The sequence below is a fragment of the Lycorma delicatula genome, chromosome 5 (genome assembly GCF_047948215.1).
Source record: "Lycorma delicatula isolate Av1 chromosome 5, ASM4794821v1, whole genome shotgun sequence".
NCBI classification, from domain to species: Eukaryota; Metazoa; Arthropoda; class Insecta; order Hemiptera; family Fulgoridae; genus Lycorma; species Lycorma delicatula.
This window is the reverse complement of record NC_134459.1, coordinates 68,262,739-68,281,891: the sequence shown is the minus strand read 5'-3', so window position 1 is coordinate 68,281,891 and position 19,153 is coordinate 68,262,739. Positions and strand designations below refer to the sequence as shown.

At 28.8% G+C, this 19,153-nt stretch overlaps 1 protein-coding gene across 7 annotated transcripts in view; it reads right to left on the bottom strand.

Annotated features, from left to right (window-relative positions):
- Positions 1–19,153, bottom strand: part of LOC142325064 (serine/threonine-protein phosphatase 2A 56 kDa regulatory subunit gamma isoform-like) — a 166,549-nt gene that overhangs the window by 35,892 nt on the left and 111,504 nt on the right. For all 7 annotated transcript variants that reach the window (XM_075366377.1, XM_075366376.1, XM_075366378.1 and 4 more), the window contains 3 exons: positions 9,216–9,415; positions 7,920–8,053; positions 7,722–7,791 (listed from right to left, as the gene is read on the bottom strand). In XM_075366377.1, coding sequence (XP_075222492.1) covers positions 7,722–7,791; positions 7,920–8,053; positions 9,216–9,415 — 404 coding nt within the window. The remainder of the gene's footprint in view (positions 1–7,721; positions 7,792–7,919; positions 8,054–9,215; positions 9,416–19,153) is intronic.

Genomic DNA, 19,153 nt, shown 5'->3' with positions numbered 1-19,153 from the left:
TTATGTTTAAAAATACACGATTATATATGTTGTAACTTTTTCCTCAAAATATTAGTAAATAACCGTGCATCAAATAAACCCTAGCAATAAAATAGAATAATTTGTACACTTCCACACTTGCAGTTGTTCATCAATCTCATAATCCACAAAAATTATATTTTTATTCCAAACTGAAGATAAAAGAACAAATAAAAGTACTCTCCAAAAATTAAATAAACAACAAATTTTTCATTTTGATGATATTTGGTATGTAACTACCTACCTTGTAATGGGCAAAAATATTTTTTTTATATTTAAAAAAACTTTTTCTTGAGTAATAGACTATTTTCTAACTTGCCAACAGGTAAAAACAGCCATTTTCATCACTTCTTCAATGAGCTGTAGCATTCTATTTTAAACTGTACAGTGGGTGGGTCAAAGAGGGCCTTTTGGAAAGAGTAAAGATGGAACTTCATCTTAGTGTACTCAAAATTCATTTTGTTACATAACCAAATCTTGTAATTTTTAATGAAGTTATATTTACAAATTGTTTTTTCAAATTTTGGGCACAAAGTAAATAGCGAATGGCTTAGGGTAACAGGCCTGCTTTTTACCTTTTAATTCTTAAGTACCAGTAGTACTTATAACAAAAAAAGGACTGTTACAGAGATTCTGTCAAAAAAAATAAATAATAGTAATAAATTGTCCATATTTAGTAATTTTACTTCCCAAATAACAAAATTCTTCTACCCTCCATAATCTTTTCTCCTCCTATTTTCACATTCAGTGGTCCATCTTTGTTATTTCTACTACATTTCATTACTTTTGTTTTGTTCTTGTTTATTTTAATGCGATAGTTTTTGCGTAGGACTTCATCTATGCCGTTCATTGTTTCTTCTAAATCCTTTTTACTCTCGGCTAGAATTACTATATCATCAGCAAATCGTAGCATCTTTATCTTTTCACCTTGTACTGTTACTCCGAATCTAAATTGTTCTTTAACATCATTAACTGCTAGTTCCATGTAAAGATTAAAAAGTAACGGCGATAGGGAACATCCTTGTCGGACACCCTTTCTTATGTTCTTCAATTGTTATTGTTGCTGTTTGGTTCCTGTACATGTTAGCAATTGTTCTTCTATCTCTGTATTTGAACCCTAATTTTTTTAAAATGCTGAACATTTTATTCCAGTCTACATTATCGAAAGCCTTTTCTAGGTCTATAAACGCCATAAACGTCTATAAACGTATGTTGGTTTGTTTTTCTTTAATCTTCCTTCTACTATTAATCTGAGGCCTAAAATTGCTTCCCTTGTCCCTATACTTTTCCTGAAACCAAATTGGTCTTCTCCTAACACTTCTTCCACTCTCCTCTCAATTCTTCTGTATAAAATTCTAGTTAAGATTTTTGATGCATGACTAGCTAAACTAATTGTTCTGTATTCTTCACATTTATCTGCCCCTGCTTTCTTTGGTATCATAACTATAACACTTTTTTTGAAGTCTGATGGAAATTCCCCATTTTCATAAATATTACACACCAGTTTGTATAATCTATCAATCGCTTCCTCACCTGCACTGCGCAGTAATTCTACAGGTATTCCGTCTATTCCAGGAGCCTTTCTGCCATTTAAATCTTTTAATGCTCTCTTAAATTCAGATCTCAGTATTGTTTCTCCCATTTCATCCTCCTCAACTTCCTGTTCTTCCTCTATAACACCATTATCTAATTCATTTCCTCCGTATAACTCTTCAATATATTCCACCCATCTATCGACTTTACCTTTCGTATTATATATTGGTGTACCATCTTTGTTTAACACATTATTACATTTTACGTTATGTACCCCAAAATTTTCCTTAACTTTCCTGTATGCTCCGTCTATTTTACCAATGTTCATTTCTCTTTCCACTTCTGAACACTTTTCTTTAATCCACTCTTCTTTCACCAGTTTGCACTTCCTGTTTATAGCATTTCTTAATTGCCGATAGTTCCTTTTACTTTCTTCATCACTAGCATTCTTATATTTTCTACGTTCATCCATCAGCTGCAATATATCGTCTGAAACCCAAGGTTTTCTACCAGTTCTCTTTATTCCGCCTAAGTTTGCTTCTGCTGATTTAAGAATTTCCTTTTTAACATTCTCCCATTCTTCTTCTACATTTTCTACCTTATCTTTTTACTCAGACTTCTTGTGATGTCCTCCTCAAAAATCTTCTTTACCTCCTCTTCCTCAAGCTTCTCTAAATTCCACCGATTCATCTGACACCTTTTCTTCAGGTTTTTAAACCCCAATCTACATTTCATTATCACCAAATTATGGTCACTATCAATGTCTGCTCCAGGGTAAGTTTTGCAGTCAACGAGTTGATTTCTAAATCTTTGCTTAACCATGATATAATCTATCTGATACCTTGCAGTATCGCCTGGCTTTTTCCAAGTGTATATTCTTCTATTATGATTTTTAAATTGGGTGTTGGCAATTACTAAATTATACTTCGTGCAAAACTCTATAAGTCGGTCCCCTCTTTCATTCCTTTTGCCCAGCCCGTATTCACCCACTATATTTCCTTCCTTGCCTTCTCCAATGCTTGCATTCCAATCTCCAACTATTATTAAATTTTCATCTCCTTTTACGTGTTTAATTGCTTCATCAATCTCTTCGTATACACCCTCTACCTCATCATCATCATGGGCGCTTGTAGGCATATAGACGTTAACAATCGTTGTCGGTTTAGGTTTTGATTTTATCCTTATTACAATGATTCTATCGCTATGCGTTTTGAAATACTCCACTCTCCTCCCTATCTTCTTGTTCATCACGAAACCTACTCCTGCCTGCCCATTATTTGACGCTGAGTTAATTACTCTAAAATCACCTGACCAAAAGTCGCCTTCCTCTTCCCACCGAACCTCACTAATTCCTACTATATCCACATTTGTCCTACCCATTTCCCTTTTTAAATTTTCTAGCCTACCAACCTTTTTTAAGCTTCTAACATTCCACGCTCCGACTCGTAGAATGTTAATTTTTAATTTTCTGGTGACCCCTTCCTTAGTAGTCCCCACCCGGAGATCCGAACGGGGGACTTTACCTCCGGAATATTTTACCAAGGAAGGCGCCTCCATTATTGCTATGTGAAAATGCAGAGAGCCACATTTTCTTGGAAAAAAAGCAGCTGTAGTTTTCCATTGCTTTCAGCTGCGCAGTACTCAGAGGACTGAGTGATGTTGATACGGCCGTTTAAGTCGTCCTGACTCACGTCCCTAACAACTACTGAAAGAGCTGCTGCCCTCTTTCAGGAATCATTCCTTAGTCTGGCTCTCAACAGATACCTCTCCGATATGGTTGCACCTTCGGTCCAGCTACTCTGTATCCCTGAGCATTCAAGCCCCCTCACCAACGGCAAGGTCTCATGATTCATAGAGCAGGCATCTTTATTAGAGCAGAAAATAAATGTTATATCTTTAATATTGTCTGCAATAACTGTGCACAATTATTTTAAGTTATAGAAGATAATCCCCCTTTTTTGAATATTAATTTTTTTCCTGTCAGCCTATCTTACAGAGACACAATCCTTCTTGCCTGGCATCATTCGGCTGTGCTCATCATTCTGATAAAAATCTTGGACACATTTAAGAACATTTTCATAAATTATGTGACTGGGTTTCTTTTTGCCGATTTATGGCAAAACTTCACTTGTTTTAACTAATTGTTTGGATTGACAGGCTAAATACTGTCTAACATTCATGTTGAATTTTTTGAATGCTCCATCTGCTTGGTAATAACTTAAAATATTAATGTTTTCCTGGGTTGATGTATCTGTTTTCATTTTATCTTTTAATTTAATGATTAATTCTTCAAATTCCCTATCTAAATCAGCATCATTTTGTGGTACTAAACTGGCTTCTTTTGTAGAAACATTTAAATCAAAGGAATTGCTTAATTTACTGGTAACTCACTTGGCTATTTTTGTAAGTTTATTTTTTTAAATTGGTTCCTTTGTGCTGCTTGATAATTTTTGAATCTTAACAGGGAAAATACAAAGTGCTGAACAAGCTTTATTCACTGACTCAACTATAACATATTGAGGCTCAAATATGTCTTGACATTCTGGTTCGCTTTCTGTATCATGTAGTTTCTATATTTTGTTTAAGCATTTTGTATACAGTGCTCTGCCTGCAATTAATTTCAAATTTGGACTGCATTTTGAAAATGTCAAAGATATTTCTTGAAGAGATTTCTTAACCGGTTTAGTTTGACAGCTAAATGGGTCAGAGCACCTTCCCATGAATATGAAGATATTCATCTAAATATTTGGTTTTATGAAAAGTACCGATATTTTTTGTTTCAGTTCATCCACTTCTTAAAGATATCAATGTTATTTTCTGTTCAGTAAACTCTAAAATATCGTGCAATACTGAAGATCTATTGTAAATCAATTTATGACATACTGTTTCAGTGTGAATGCCAATTGAAGACTCCATTATCCGTTTTTATAAAATGCAAGGATTCTTACAATAACAAAACAGTTAGTATAAATTATAAAACTATCAATTACACCTCACTTTGTGTTATCCCACTTTCTCTACAGCTAAAATAAACATTTCTCTAATTAATAAAATAAAAAATAAAAGATATCGCATAAAAGGGAAGTTCATTGCTAATAAAATTACTTAATTACTATAAACAAGTGTATATTACCTAACCACAGTATTAACACTAGCAACAATACAACATATCACACTGAAATCAAAACAGTAACTGAACCTTCTACAATGTTTACAGTCAGGATTACGCAAACATGCATGTCTATTCACTTTCGTGTTTAAACATGAGTTTTTGTGTATGAATCATACTTTAAGTAACAAACTATCTAGAATATAAGCTATCTCTTTATTATCTGAAAAAATTAATGCTGAGAAATTTTTTGGATACATTGTTCACGGTTAGAAGGAACAGCGCTTTTAGCGGTTTTGATGCTTTCATTACTCATCAACCCCTTTGAGTAACAAAATAAATTTTATGATTTTAAAGTATATAAAAAGTACTTACTGCTGTAAACATTTCAGAATTTTGTCACCTGTCCCACATGTGGTTTCTGAACCCCCAAAACAAGACATTTTCAAAATCTTACAATTTGATGGGAATTTTTTTTTTAACGAAGGACACTTTGTAACAGTCCAATTATTTTGTAGGTACTACTAGTAACCAGGAGTTAAAAGGTAAAAAACAGGACTCCATAAGTCCTTCATTATTTATTTTGGGCCTAAAATTTGAAGAAAAAATTTGTGAACGTAACTTCAGTAAACATTACAAGATTTGGTTATGTAACAAAATTAATTTTGAGTAAACTACGATGAAGTTCCATCTTTCCCTCTTAACAAAAAGCCTTTTTTGACCTCTGAATGATGTAAAATAAGATTGCTACAGCTCATGGAAAAAGTGATGAAAATGGCTGTTTTTACCTGTTGGCAAGTTAGAAAATAGTCTATTACTCAAGAAAAAAATGTTTTTAGAATGTAAAAAATATTTTTTGGCCACTACAAGGTCAGTAGTTATCATATACCATCATATATCAACAAAATCAAAAATAGTGATGCAATAAAAGTTTTGAAAATTTGTTGAATTTTAATGTAATACCCCACGGAAGTAATTCAAAAAGGAGTAAGTTTAAGAATGAGTAAGGATAAAAAGTCTTGAAATGTTCATCCTTTATTGAAAAGTATAACAAAATGCTATTCCGAGTCCTTTTTTAAAATTTAATAAGTTGGCTACCATACCGTAAAAATGTAGGTTTTTCAAAAGGCACCTAACATATATTTAAACCAAATTTTTAAAAAACAGGGAAGGTTTCCCAGTTAAAAGTTATTTTTTTGTTGTTAATATTTAATAACATCCTATAGTTACATTTTTTAATCTTTTATACATTTCAATGGTGGAGGAGTTAACAGTGAAAGTATAACTTTTTCCATTGATTGGAGACAGTATATATAAAGTGTCTTACATAGAAATTAATTTGCCACTTTATATCATCTGTCCAAATCCTTCTTAAGGCTGATCTACAAGTAACACTCTTTAGACAGCCTTGTTCTGAGAACAATGATATTCATTACACATCCAGTCCAATGTGAACTGTATGAAGGCGTCACATGGCTGAATATCATCTGAATTTTGGTGTGGTTGGCATATCGATACTATAATAATAAGATAATAGTAAATTCAGCTTAATGAAACAGGAAATGACTTTTAATCTTCATTTACTACAGTAAGCCTGCACAGCATGCTTACGTGTTTTCGATGATGTATATTCCAATTCTGCAAGCAACATGAGCTTCACATCAGATCGTTTCTGGTTATGCCACCTAATATACCGGGTTATGACACCTATTACAAGTATATGATACTTAATATACCTGCATATCAGTACTGACACACTTATAGGTGTATCAGTACTGACACTCTCACAACTCAACTCTCACAAAAATAATATTTAACTATAGGTATGGAAACAATTTGTTCCCAAGTTATGGTTAGTGAAAGATTTCACTCAAATTTTTGTTTTAAAAGTCAAATAATGATATACCAAAACTCTGTGGACCCAAATTATTGATTTTTTATGCAATTTTACATGAAAACTAGAAAAAAGGATTCCAGAACTGTATCTCCAGTAGTTTCCACGAAGAATGATCAACTCAAAAAGGTTTAGTGTAAATTTTTTTATTAACATATCAACATAATCAAGTAAAACTTCACAACAAAATTTGTTGAGAATTGATTGTGGAGAATTAATGAAATTTTAAATCAATAAAAATTGCATTTTTATTGAAAACCAAACAATAAAAAAATTCTCCTTACACTACAAATGAGTAAGAAATTCATTGTGTGTGCATGTGTATAAAGAGATGCACTGGCCTCTATTTTGTTTATTCCAGAGATTGGTGTAAAGAAATGGTTTTTATAAAATCATTTTGAAAGTAGCCCAACCTTTTAAATTATCTGAAGTGTAAGATTTTTAAGGAATTTCTTGTTATCTTCAGTTTTTAATAAAATAAATTTTTATTATTTGGTTTTTGTTGACTTTAATTGCATCAATTTTCTCATGTTAAAACTCTTTACAAATCTTGTCCAGAAGTTTTACTTAGTAATTGGAATTTAACAATTTAACAAGCAAAACATCTCTGACTCCACTTTCTGAATTTTACATCAATTTTCTCAGAAACGTTGGGGATATAGTTCTGGGAGCCATTTCCCCCCTCAATTTTTCATTTTTCATTAAAGATTGCATATAGAAATACTAATTTCATTCAGTAATTTATGTCTATAGAGTTTTAATATACCATTTTTTGATCTTGAGCAGAAACCTGGGTGAAATTTTTCATTAGCTATAAATTAAAAACAAAGTTTTATAAACAAATTTTTATATGAAAATTTTTCACCATTTTGATGAAAGGAATATGGTTAAAGTATAGGTAACATTTCCTGTAACGCCCAGTATAAAGTTATATAAAATGTCTAAAAAAAATTTCTAATTATACATACATACTACTGATATGAACTGATTTAAAATTATGATAAATCCAAAAAAAATTATAAATATCTCAATAACATTATGTTATTAATGACACAAAATACATATATTAGTTACAAAAAAAAAAAAAAAAATAATAATAATTTGCCTTTTTATGGGTTCAATATAAATAAATGCTCCAGACAATCTGTAATAAGCAAAAGTACTTACTTGTAAGACAAATTTCTGGTCAATATATCTTTTAGCTGCATTTGGTTGGAAATCTGAGGACTCCAGAAATCTAATAAAAATAATAAACATTGATACATTAATTACATACAACAAAGAGAAAAATGTATAAAAAACATAAAATCTAAAAAATAGATATTAAATTACATATTAAAAAAAAAATTAATTATAGGTACATACCTTAGAAAGAATTCATAGACAAGCTGTAAATGAGGCCAAGCTGCTTCAAGAGTTGGTTCATCCTCTTCTGGATCAAATTCAGCTCCATTTGGATTACTTGATGGTGGAAGTGTTCTGAATAAGTTCACAGCAAACTGTTAAAAAAAAGTATTAATATTAACATACAATCAACACTCCCATAAAATGTAATACGGATGATTTCATTAATTCCAGTTTTTATACAATTTTTTTTACTATCAACAATAAAATGTTACCTACAAGCCAGTAACAAGTGGAGAGCTTCTCTGCAACTATTCTCTCATTCCATACGAATGAGAAAATATTTTTCATTAAGCACTTACTTATTAAAGAATTTGTTACTTTATTTCAGGAAAGACTTGTACTGTACTGTAGGAAAGACTTTCTAGAGTCTTTTATTGCTTATGTTATTAATATAAAAAAAGGTACAAACTGAAATTTTATATTATGTTATGTTTTGTAAGTGCATCTAAAGTGCTTAGCACTTTATCATGTAAAGTTGTACATATATTATAAGAATTACTGGTACTTGTCTGGATGCCACACTGTTTGTCATGTATTGTAGTTTTATCTGCATTGTTTATTTTTATTGATCATATTATCTTAGATAGTTATTATTTCATTAGAAATAAACATTTTCAAGTTTAAGTACAGCTTAAAGTTAATGTGTTGTTATCAACAAGTTAAAACAACAATCAGTATGTTTGTTGTTTCTCAGTACATCAAAATTTATATTGCAAATTAAGATACATGACTTACTGTTTGTTTAATATTATTATCATAGAATAATTCTAAGGTAATTATCAAACAGTTTTCATAATATCTAAAAAAAAAGATTGATAATGAACTATTAAAATGGCTAATCAACTTGTGCTGCTGTAAGCAGGTAATGTTTATCTCTATATTGAAGCAAGCACCGCTTTAACACAGAAGGGTTAAAGGATCTATTTAGATATGTGATTAACATAAGAAACACCAAAATGATAAAAATATATTTCAACTGAAACAGACTTAATTTAATTGGACTTTGTCTAAGTTTTTCCTGTCTGCTGCTACTCAAAGCTTTAGAATGACAATATATATTGTCAATGTTTATCCTAAAAGTACTGAACTATCAACCAGAAAAAAACATTTACCCGACAGAGCTAGTAGTTTTTTCTATTTTAATTATCTCATAATTACTTAATTATCAAGTGCCTTTGTTTATTAATGAACAAATTTTGATACTATTAATACAAGCAACTACTCTGAAGATCGCTAACTTAAAATTTCATTTACCATATTAACAGCTTCAGGATAAATATTATCAGTGATAACACCCCGTTGCGAACTGAGATACTCGACCATTTCATGTAATGCAGCTCTCTTCACCTCCTTCCATTTAAGATCTGACAATGGATCTGATACAAAGTCAAATAACACGCAACATTGTCTGATTTTCTGTACAAATAACTCTTCTCTTTCAGCTACTGAGGCATCTGTAACAGAAAAAAATTTATATATTTTTTTAATTATGTAGATATAGCACATAAGATTACAAATAAAGTAAAACTTGAACTTAACTGATTTTTTATTCGGCATAACTCTGTCCACAATAAAATTTTCCAAGTTCCATGATGTTATAGAATATTACACAAATATTAATTAATCGTGTAATAAAAATTTATGAATTAACAAAACTTGAAATAAGGGGCTGCGGTTTACTAATAACTGAGTATATACAAAAAAAACTTACATTTATAAAATAGTACTATGAAATACAAATAAAAACTGTTTAATAATGATAAAGCATTTTAAAATGCATAAATGAAATTAAAATTTTAAAAGCCTAGAATTCCTCAGTATGTCAGCTTTTCTGGAATTTTATCTTTGAAATATATAAGTAGTATTTAACAGCCTTTATTAAATAAATTTTCTAATTAAGTTGCTGGTACTTGGTATTTAAACAGGTAACATAATAATGCACTTCTATTTATTTTCATAGGAGCTAAACAATATTTATCAGTTGTTGTCTAGAATAGAGCAAGCACATTGTTTGTTTATCATTTTTAATCTATTAACTTAATTTGTTGGCATAATTGTACTCTAATCTGTTTATGAGTAAATGAGTGTATGTTTAAGAAGTATATTTAATTTGGTTTATCTAATTAAAGATTAATTCACTTTTCTTTTACAAAACAATTATTTAATAATGTTGGAATAAAATGCAAGTTTTTTTTATGATGTCAGAATATATATAAACTTGTACACCTTTACTATACACAATAATTTATAATGATATTAGATCATTACCCATGATGTAATGGTAATGTTTTCAATGTCAAAATTAATTTCTTTCTTATGACAACTAATAATTCCTAATTTTTATTTTTTCATTTATTATATCTAGAGGAATCCTGTATTAAAAAAGAATTTGTTTAGCCATAATATTAAGTTACAAGAAAGATTTTTCTTTGTTTAAATTACTCTAAGCAAATACAGGAAAGGAAATGGAAGGTGGCTACAGTTTTAATGATTTTCTTCTACCTCTCTTATTATTTAATCAACGGTGACAAACTTGGTGCAGTTAATTTCAGCAAATACATAAAAAGATCTTGTTGAACCTACTCAACAACTTTCTTATAATAGCTTATAACTATATAGCTTATACTATATATATATATATATATATATATATATATATATATATAGCTTATAACTATCTTATAATAGCTTGTAACTAATGCTTCTGGAAATATCTAAATAATCAATTTTATTTTCAACGTTAATTTTGTTTAGGCATAAATAGATAAATTCATCTCTAAAAACAGCATTTCTCAAATGCACTGCATGTATTGAGCAAAGTCAATCTAATAGTATGTTCTAATGGTTAATAAAATGTTAACGAATAAAAAAAATACAATTCAGTACATAACATTTACAAATCAACTAAATCAGTGCTAGCTTCACAATTTTGGTAAAAAATCCAAAACATTAAACATTAATGTTTAAATCCAAAACATATTTAAAGTATTTTGAAAAACAAAATGCTGGAAGATTGCAATAGTTGTGAATGAAATGAAAATTACTTTTAAAAGACAATCAGTTCATTGACACAGTACAATCTCTATTAGAAATGTGCATGTTGTACCGAAAACATTTAAAGCCCTAATAAAGTAAAAATTTAAGTCTATACAGATATATAGATTTCAATTTTGTGTGCAATATATATTGCACACAAAATTATTTTTTAAGGCATCTTTACATCTCATATAAAATGTAATACGTCCAATAAATATTTATAGGGGATGTGCCTTCCATCTGATGATTAAATTTTTTTGTACTGACAATACTTATAAAAAAATAAATTTCAGTGTATAAATTCTATAAAAAAAATTATGCATGAACAATTTTCAAAAATTTTAATATCCTCTCACAGTGAAACTGTTCAGGATTTATTTTAACAAACGATTTTGAAAATACAAAATTAAAGTAAGTACAAATTTATAAACTGTAACAAGAAAACCATCATTGGGAGTTTTGTTTATATCCTATATGGAAATAGATAAGAACTGATAAATGAAGCCACACCAAGTAATTAAAAAAATGTATAACAAAAGTAAAACATGAACAATAGAGAAAAAAACTGTGTTGGGTCATCAAAACAATCAATCTTCTTGAACATTTTTTATATAGTTACTACCCCCCTCTCCAATGGCTGTTCAATCAGTTGTTCATAACTAAACCAATACACTATGAATGCCAAGGTCATACAAGGTTGCTGACTAATAATAAAGGAGATTTAGCACAAATGGCATGCACTCCTTATAATTACATGCTGCAATGATATTCCATTCCATTAGCTGTTATTATGTAACCAAACATTAGCATTTTATTTAACAGCATTTTAAACTGCCAATTATATATAAAAAAAAAGTATATTACATTTTATACAGGAAGAATTCTATAAGTACTAAATAAAAGCTATTTAAAAAACCACTCACTGAATGAAACCAACCTTTATTATACTAATATAACAGTGTATTTATTACAAAGTTACTATTTATTTATTACTAAATTCTAAAAACAATTCTGCTACATAATTTTTATAAGCTGAATTAAAATGAAAATTTAACAAAATACTATTTTAATTTTGTAAAAATAAATCAATACAAAAAATTGAACGAAAACTGATGTTGAAGTAAAATGGAATAAAATTAAAGCCAATATTTTTTTTAATAAACGTTATTATTTACATTGAATAAATTTAACAGTACAATAGAATAAGTTGTACTTGCCAGTTTTTTTTATTTATTGTAAATATGAAAAGTTTGATCAGACTTAGGTAGCTTATTTCTGCATACAGAAAAGTAGTGTAAACTAGTAATATATTTAATAAACAAATTTGTACTTTTATTTATAATTCAGGACTGAGTTTTTATTACTAGATTTTCTTCCATTCTGTCAACATTGCAATTTGATAAAATCTAAATCTAATGGATAAAACAAATATTCTGAAATCAATTAATTTAAAAAATATTTTTACTTTCCTGGCATCATACGTCTACAGCTATGCAGCGAGAAGGAAAGTACAATAATCAATCAAAAAAATTGGGGAAGTTTTGTGCATTTCTTGAAATTTCATGACCCAGCAACCCCAAAAAACAAAAACAAAGTGGGGGTAATGTTCGTAAGTATGTAGATGTGTATTTACATGTTGGAAACTTAATAACTTTTACTGAATCAACAGATTTTGATAAAATTTGGCACAGAGACTCATGTATATGTCAATAAATGTTTGGGGGTCAATATCTTCAGGGGTTGATGTCAAAGTTTCTTTGGGGTCAATTTCTACAAAATTTTTCAAACACAACCTCGCTTTAAAATAAGCTCAGTACATGCTTACCTTGCCATTAAAAAAAAAAAAACATTTTCCCCTTCCCAAAAATCAAAAAAGGTAACTTTATTTATTTATATATCTTTATTTTTTATTTATTGCATATTTCTTTACCAGATTTTTTTATGTCTTTCTAAGCAGCAAGTGGTTCCAAAAAAGAACAGAATACTTTGGGGGAAATACTGTAGGTGGGGTGGCCAATCAAAGATATTAATTTTTTGAATTTTTTCACATACCATTATTTTTCCACTATATAAGAATCAATAACCAGTGTCATGAAAACATAACTTTGTTGTCGTCATCAGCTTTTTTGAGGACTAACACAATTGACTTCCTACCTTCCCTCCAATTTACTGAATTTATTTCAATTTTGTCGTTTTAATAACAGCAGTGAATCCAAACACAGACTATGGGCAGAAACTATAAGCATTTCTGTAGTTCTTTAGTGGTTAATGTTATATTCTGTTTCATTAATCATAGATTAAATGAAAGTGAATATCTAAAAATAATTTTCTGATGATGAATTTGAGGAGAGAAATGAACAGCAGTAATAGAACAACAATAATAATTGAAAACCAAAACACAAATTTCTATTTTCATTTTCAGTTAATTCTAATTTATTTTTTAATGCTTGAACAAGATGTTCTGCTTTTATTTCATGCAAATAATTGGATAATATTAAACTGTATAATCAAAATTTACGTTTTACTTATTTTATTTCTAAAAATCATTTAAAATAGAATGAACTGATCTCTTTTTACTTCCTTGTATGAAGTAAAGGAAGTATTGCGATTGCAAAAAATTTTGGTTTTCAGATTTCAACAGAAATATCCATTTTGATTAGTTTCAGCATGACTTCTGTACGTACGTATGTATCTTGTATACTCAAAAATGATTAGCCGTAGGATGTTTAAATTTCTGATTTAGGATTTGTAACAAAGTGTACAAAAAAAGCCCAAAATCCTCAAAAATTTGGATTTTGGATTGGCAACAGATGGATTAGACAAATGAATGCCTCAGGAACAAGTGATGAGTTGAATATAGAATCAGTGCTAAAATCAATGGTGGGATAATGACTGAGGAAGCTATGGGGTAAACAGAAAAGTAACAGTTGCAATGGTAAGGGTGACAACGGAAAACATCATGGAGCATGTGGAGCTGGGTGTCATCCAGAAAGAAGCTGCAATGCGTGACAGTAGAGCAGCTGTAAAGTGAAAACTAAAAGCCTATTGTTGCTGGCATAATGTTTACAGATACATACGCAAAATGTAAATGTCTTCTAAAAAAAAAAACAGTTTAAACCTGTCTCAATGTTGCTTGTTCCTAAGTACTTATTAGAAAATCCATATGCTGAGCACAAGGTTGAACAGGCTCCACATAACTACCACATATTTGCTTAAAATTGCTTTAGTAACTTTAGATAAATGATAGTGAATATTCTAAGAATGGAAATTAAGGAGCCAATAACCAATGTGCAGCCACAAACTGCTGGATTAAACACTTGATTCATTTTGGCAACCTGCGGGTCGTTCCTCAGGCCAACATCTGAAAAACAAGGTTCATAGAATAAAACATGCTTCCATAAACAGTTTTTTCCCATTAGGAATAAATATAAATCATATGCATTTCTAACAGTACATGACAGCTGGGATTTCAAAGAAATTTTAACTATAATATAATTAAGACCAAATGATTTCTATTATTGCTCGCTCCCTAAAATTAGCAGACAAACACGTATAACATATCCCTTTAATTTTACAAGGTAAAACTAGAAAAATGAGGATATAACAAATATGAAAATTCCAATTTTCACAATTTTATCATTACTTCCATTTTACAACTTACTGCACAACTTCTGTACAATCTTCTAAATTTAAAATAATCTCCTGCAAGTAACAAGATTTTGGCACATAGGTTATTGTATAATTTGTACAGATTATTTAGAACTTCACTCTATTAATTCTTAAAAGTTTTTAAGTCTTAGAGATACAAATCAAAATGGTTACATCTGTTTACTGAAGCAATTAAAAGTAATGATGGTAACATACTTTAACTATTAAAGAAATTTATAAATTACAATACATCACCCATTAATAACTTATCTAATAAATGTAGTATTTTTGTAAATTTAAAATCAGCTGACCGTGCAATTATGATCATATATAGATATTAAATTTCTGATTAATTTTGTCATTCCATTTTATCTGAATTTAATTTATAAGCAAACCACTGTTTTAATAAAATTCCTTTTTAATCACCAGCGTGAGCTGACTGGTTTGATGCTGTTCTCCATTAAATTCTGTTCTGTGCTTTTAACCTCAACATATTTATTACACTTTTAGAAAAATACAGTATAATTTAAGAAAAGTTTTAGAAAAATACAGTATAATTTAAGAAAAGTTATAGTTATCTTAGAGGCATTAGAACTTTTATTTATGTACACGACAACCTGTTGAATAAATGACATGAACACAATACCGAAATATTATTTTGTAATTAAAATTAAACTGCTTAAATGTTTGGTAAGTTAATTAAGTAAATTAATTATTATGATGCCATTTTACCACTCAAAGTTAAAATAAATATTAGTTAAGTTCTACAAATAATTTTTTTTTCTACCTCCAGGACCACCATTAGGTATTGCTTCAGAGGATGAGATGAATGATTTGTAGCGTGTGAAAATGCCACGCCTTACCGGGACCTCTACAAGTAATTATAATACAATATACCCTCTTAAAGGAGCAAAGTTATTTTACTAAGTATATTACAAAACTTCTCAGTATGTCAAGCAATGAGACCATTAAGTTCAAGCGAAGAGATTACTACAAAAACTGACATCAAACAGTATCAACAGGAGTTGGTCTAATGGATCTTGAATGTAACAAAATATGAAGCTTAAATTAAATTTAACTTCACTTACTTAATCTATTGTTACAATAATTTAAATTAAATTGAATGCACCTAATCTTGTCACCACAAAAACAAATATCTAATCAAATGATGTTGCTATAGCAAAAGAATGATAGCATCAAATTAACAAAAGTCAGATAAACTTTAATCAAAGCTTGTATAATTGAAAACAAAGTGAAGAAAAATTCTAATATTATAGCTTTATGATTAACAAAAAGAAAAAAAATGATATAAGAGATAACATTAAAACCTGAATGTAAACACATATCTTGATTAGTAATTTGTTCAACCGATTCATATGAGTTTTCTATGCAAATTTGATACTAAACAAGAAAAGGTAATTTAATGGCAATACAAAAAAAATTAAGCTTTGTGGATGATTATGAAAACAAACAAAATATTCTTTATGAGGGGTAAAAGGAATCTCAGATAAGAGTAAGAAGATGAGATTAGGTGCTCAGTATTTTGTTAATAGAAGAGACATCATTCAAACAAGGGGAGGAAGGAATTTGATATCAAAGTCATGAAGAGAGATGGATAAAAAAAGCAAAGACCAATTCAAAGTTGGTTTAAAAGGAAGATTGTTAAAGAGAAGAAAGAGGAGTATATGGGTCAGGATTTTAAATAATGAGGTAAAAAATGAAAGATAATAAAACAAAATTATGAATAGGAATGTTTAGATTCAATGCTCACTGAGGCTATAAAGCCATAAAAGAATGTTCCAATTCACACAAGCAAATAAATCCAATAAGCAAACTAATAAAATTTTAGATAATAAAAATCTAGTTCACAAAAAAACAATTTACCATTAAGTTTCATAACTGATAATATTTTTATAAACAAATTTTATCAGTTCAAGAAAAAGAAACTCACAAAAAATTATGATTAAACTGAACATTTTTCTAATAATTTTCAGTTTTTTAATCATATAAAATTTATCAGTAACTATTATTCATTAATTAAAAAAAAAAACTGGCTCATAATATTGTCCAGAACTTTCATAACTTTTAGCTTTATTTATCTCAATTTATTATGCAATAATCTATAAAACAAATATTAAATGTCTTGAAAATACTATTAGTTAAAAAAATACCCATGTGGGTCAACAGAATTCTAATAAGATATTTTAGATATATGTAAGAATATACAGGTTTATGGAGGTTGGAGTAAAATAAAAATAACTAGACTTCACGAAATAAAATGAAACAAAAGAAATTGTTTAAATACTGTAAAGCAATTTTACAGTAACAAAAAATTTGAAATAAATGTTTTTAAGCATACGTGTAATCTGAACATTTTAATACTTAACTGGTAATTGTCAATAAAAACTAAGAGTTCTTGTAATATATACATTTTTGAATATATAAATATATTTTCAAACAGCAAGCACAAATGATGAAAAAAAAAAAATAGATATAAAGAAATTCAGACCTTATGAAAGTTCCAAAGATGTTAGCGTCATATAACACATACTGTTACAGTCTGTATTTACACATTTTTACAATAAAAATTGTACAAATGGCATAAATCTTTTACATTTTTATAAGACTATAAGCATCGAATTTAAGAATTATAATCCGACAAATACCGGATGGTATACATTCAAACAGAACATACAGTGAATATTCAAAATCTTGTTAACATTTTCAAAAATTCTAATTTAAGGAAAACTTCCCACATACAAAGGACAATCATACAAAATACTTCAATATATTTGTTGAAAGTTATCGAAATTTTTATAATAATTCATTTTTTCTGATGACAGTACTTTTTCAATATATATAATTAATAATTCATAGGAATATATTTCTGTCAACAACTATATCCTGTCTTAGTAACATTCCTGGAATGAACTTTCCAGTGTAACATTAAGATCACTCAGCAACTTTATATTAGTTCTACAATGATCATAAAATATTGTCTTTCATGGTTTTTCTTTTTTCTCAAAAAATGTCACACAAGGCCTGACTTCTATTTAACAATGACTATGATATAATTAGGATGATGATGTTTTTAACAAAAACCATAATGAACTGCATATGAAAGCTTCTTATTTAGTCAAGGACAAACATAATGTTTAATAATTATGAGTGTAACATAAAATCTTGTGCACTAATAACTAAGATGTTTGACCAATCTTACTTTTAAACAATGAATTCTATTACCTAATTGAATGTGTTACAGTCCAATAATCAAACATTTTTAAATTCATAGAATAAATAATATTTATGACAATGCAGTTAATAACCAAGAAGTAATTTTTATCCAATAACCTATTAAACTCAAATTAAAAAAAAAAAAAACATACAAAAGAAGATAAAATGTTTAAAATATAATTCTATTAAGGTTTTATTTATTTTATACTTTTTTATACGATTTAGAAAATATCAATAAACACTTTGAACGTGACAATGATAAACCTTCTTAAGGATAATGGGGGAAAAACAGATTGCTATCAAGGCCCTGGGATGAGAAAAATCAATACCTTATATGAAAGCAATAGTAAAAAAACAATTTGTTGACCCAATATATCCACAGTTTTATAGCGAATCATATAAAAATCTTTCTTGATTATGCATCAGTAAAACGGTTCAACTGATAAAATATGTTATTTCATTTTATTCGTCACCCTTCTTTTTTTTTTATAAATTTGAATATAGTAATTAAATGTATGTAAGGTATAGAAACTTTTTAGTATACCTTAATGTTCATAAAAAGTTACAGTAGTTTATGTTTATAAAGGTAAAGCTTTATAATAAATGTGTTAAAACATTTTCTTAATAATTTATAATGTTTTCATTTATGTAAACTATTTGATCCCAATCCCCAGGATGGTGGAAAAGAAAACATCACTATTGAGAAGGATCATTATTTGTTATCATGCAGTAAAGGCTACTATGTGCTACTATGCAAAATACATGCAGCGCTAAAGAGTTGTATTTTGAACCGATTTTAAAATTAAGAAAGAAGTCTGGTTCAAGTACTTTCTTTCCAAGATTTTTTTTTATTCTTGACCTGGATACCAGATATTATTTAACATTATCAATGGTATTAAGATTGATGCAATGCTAGATACATAAAGCTTAGTATTATTCATCATAGGGTATAAAAAATGACTGGAAGTGAAGTGGTTCAAATAAATATCACTTCTGACCGATTTACATCTAATTTTTCAAAGAAACCACAGTCACTGAAAGTAAATACATAACCCTGTGACATGATTTTTATTACTAACAATTTAAAAATTAATTTACCTAATAAACTTGGTAGTTGTAAAGGTAATCCACTGTACATTAACTGTTCATCCGGTTGTTGTCCATTATTATTGTTGTTATTAATATTATTTGCACTGTTCTCCATCATGTTATTAGTAGTTGCGACAAGATCTAAGCCGCTATGAAAGCTGGGGCTCTTTGGTATACCTAAAGTT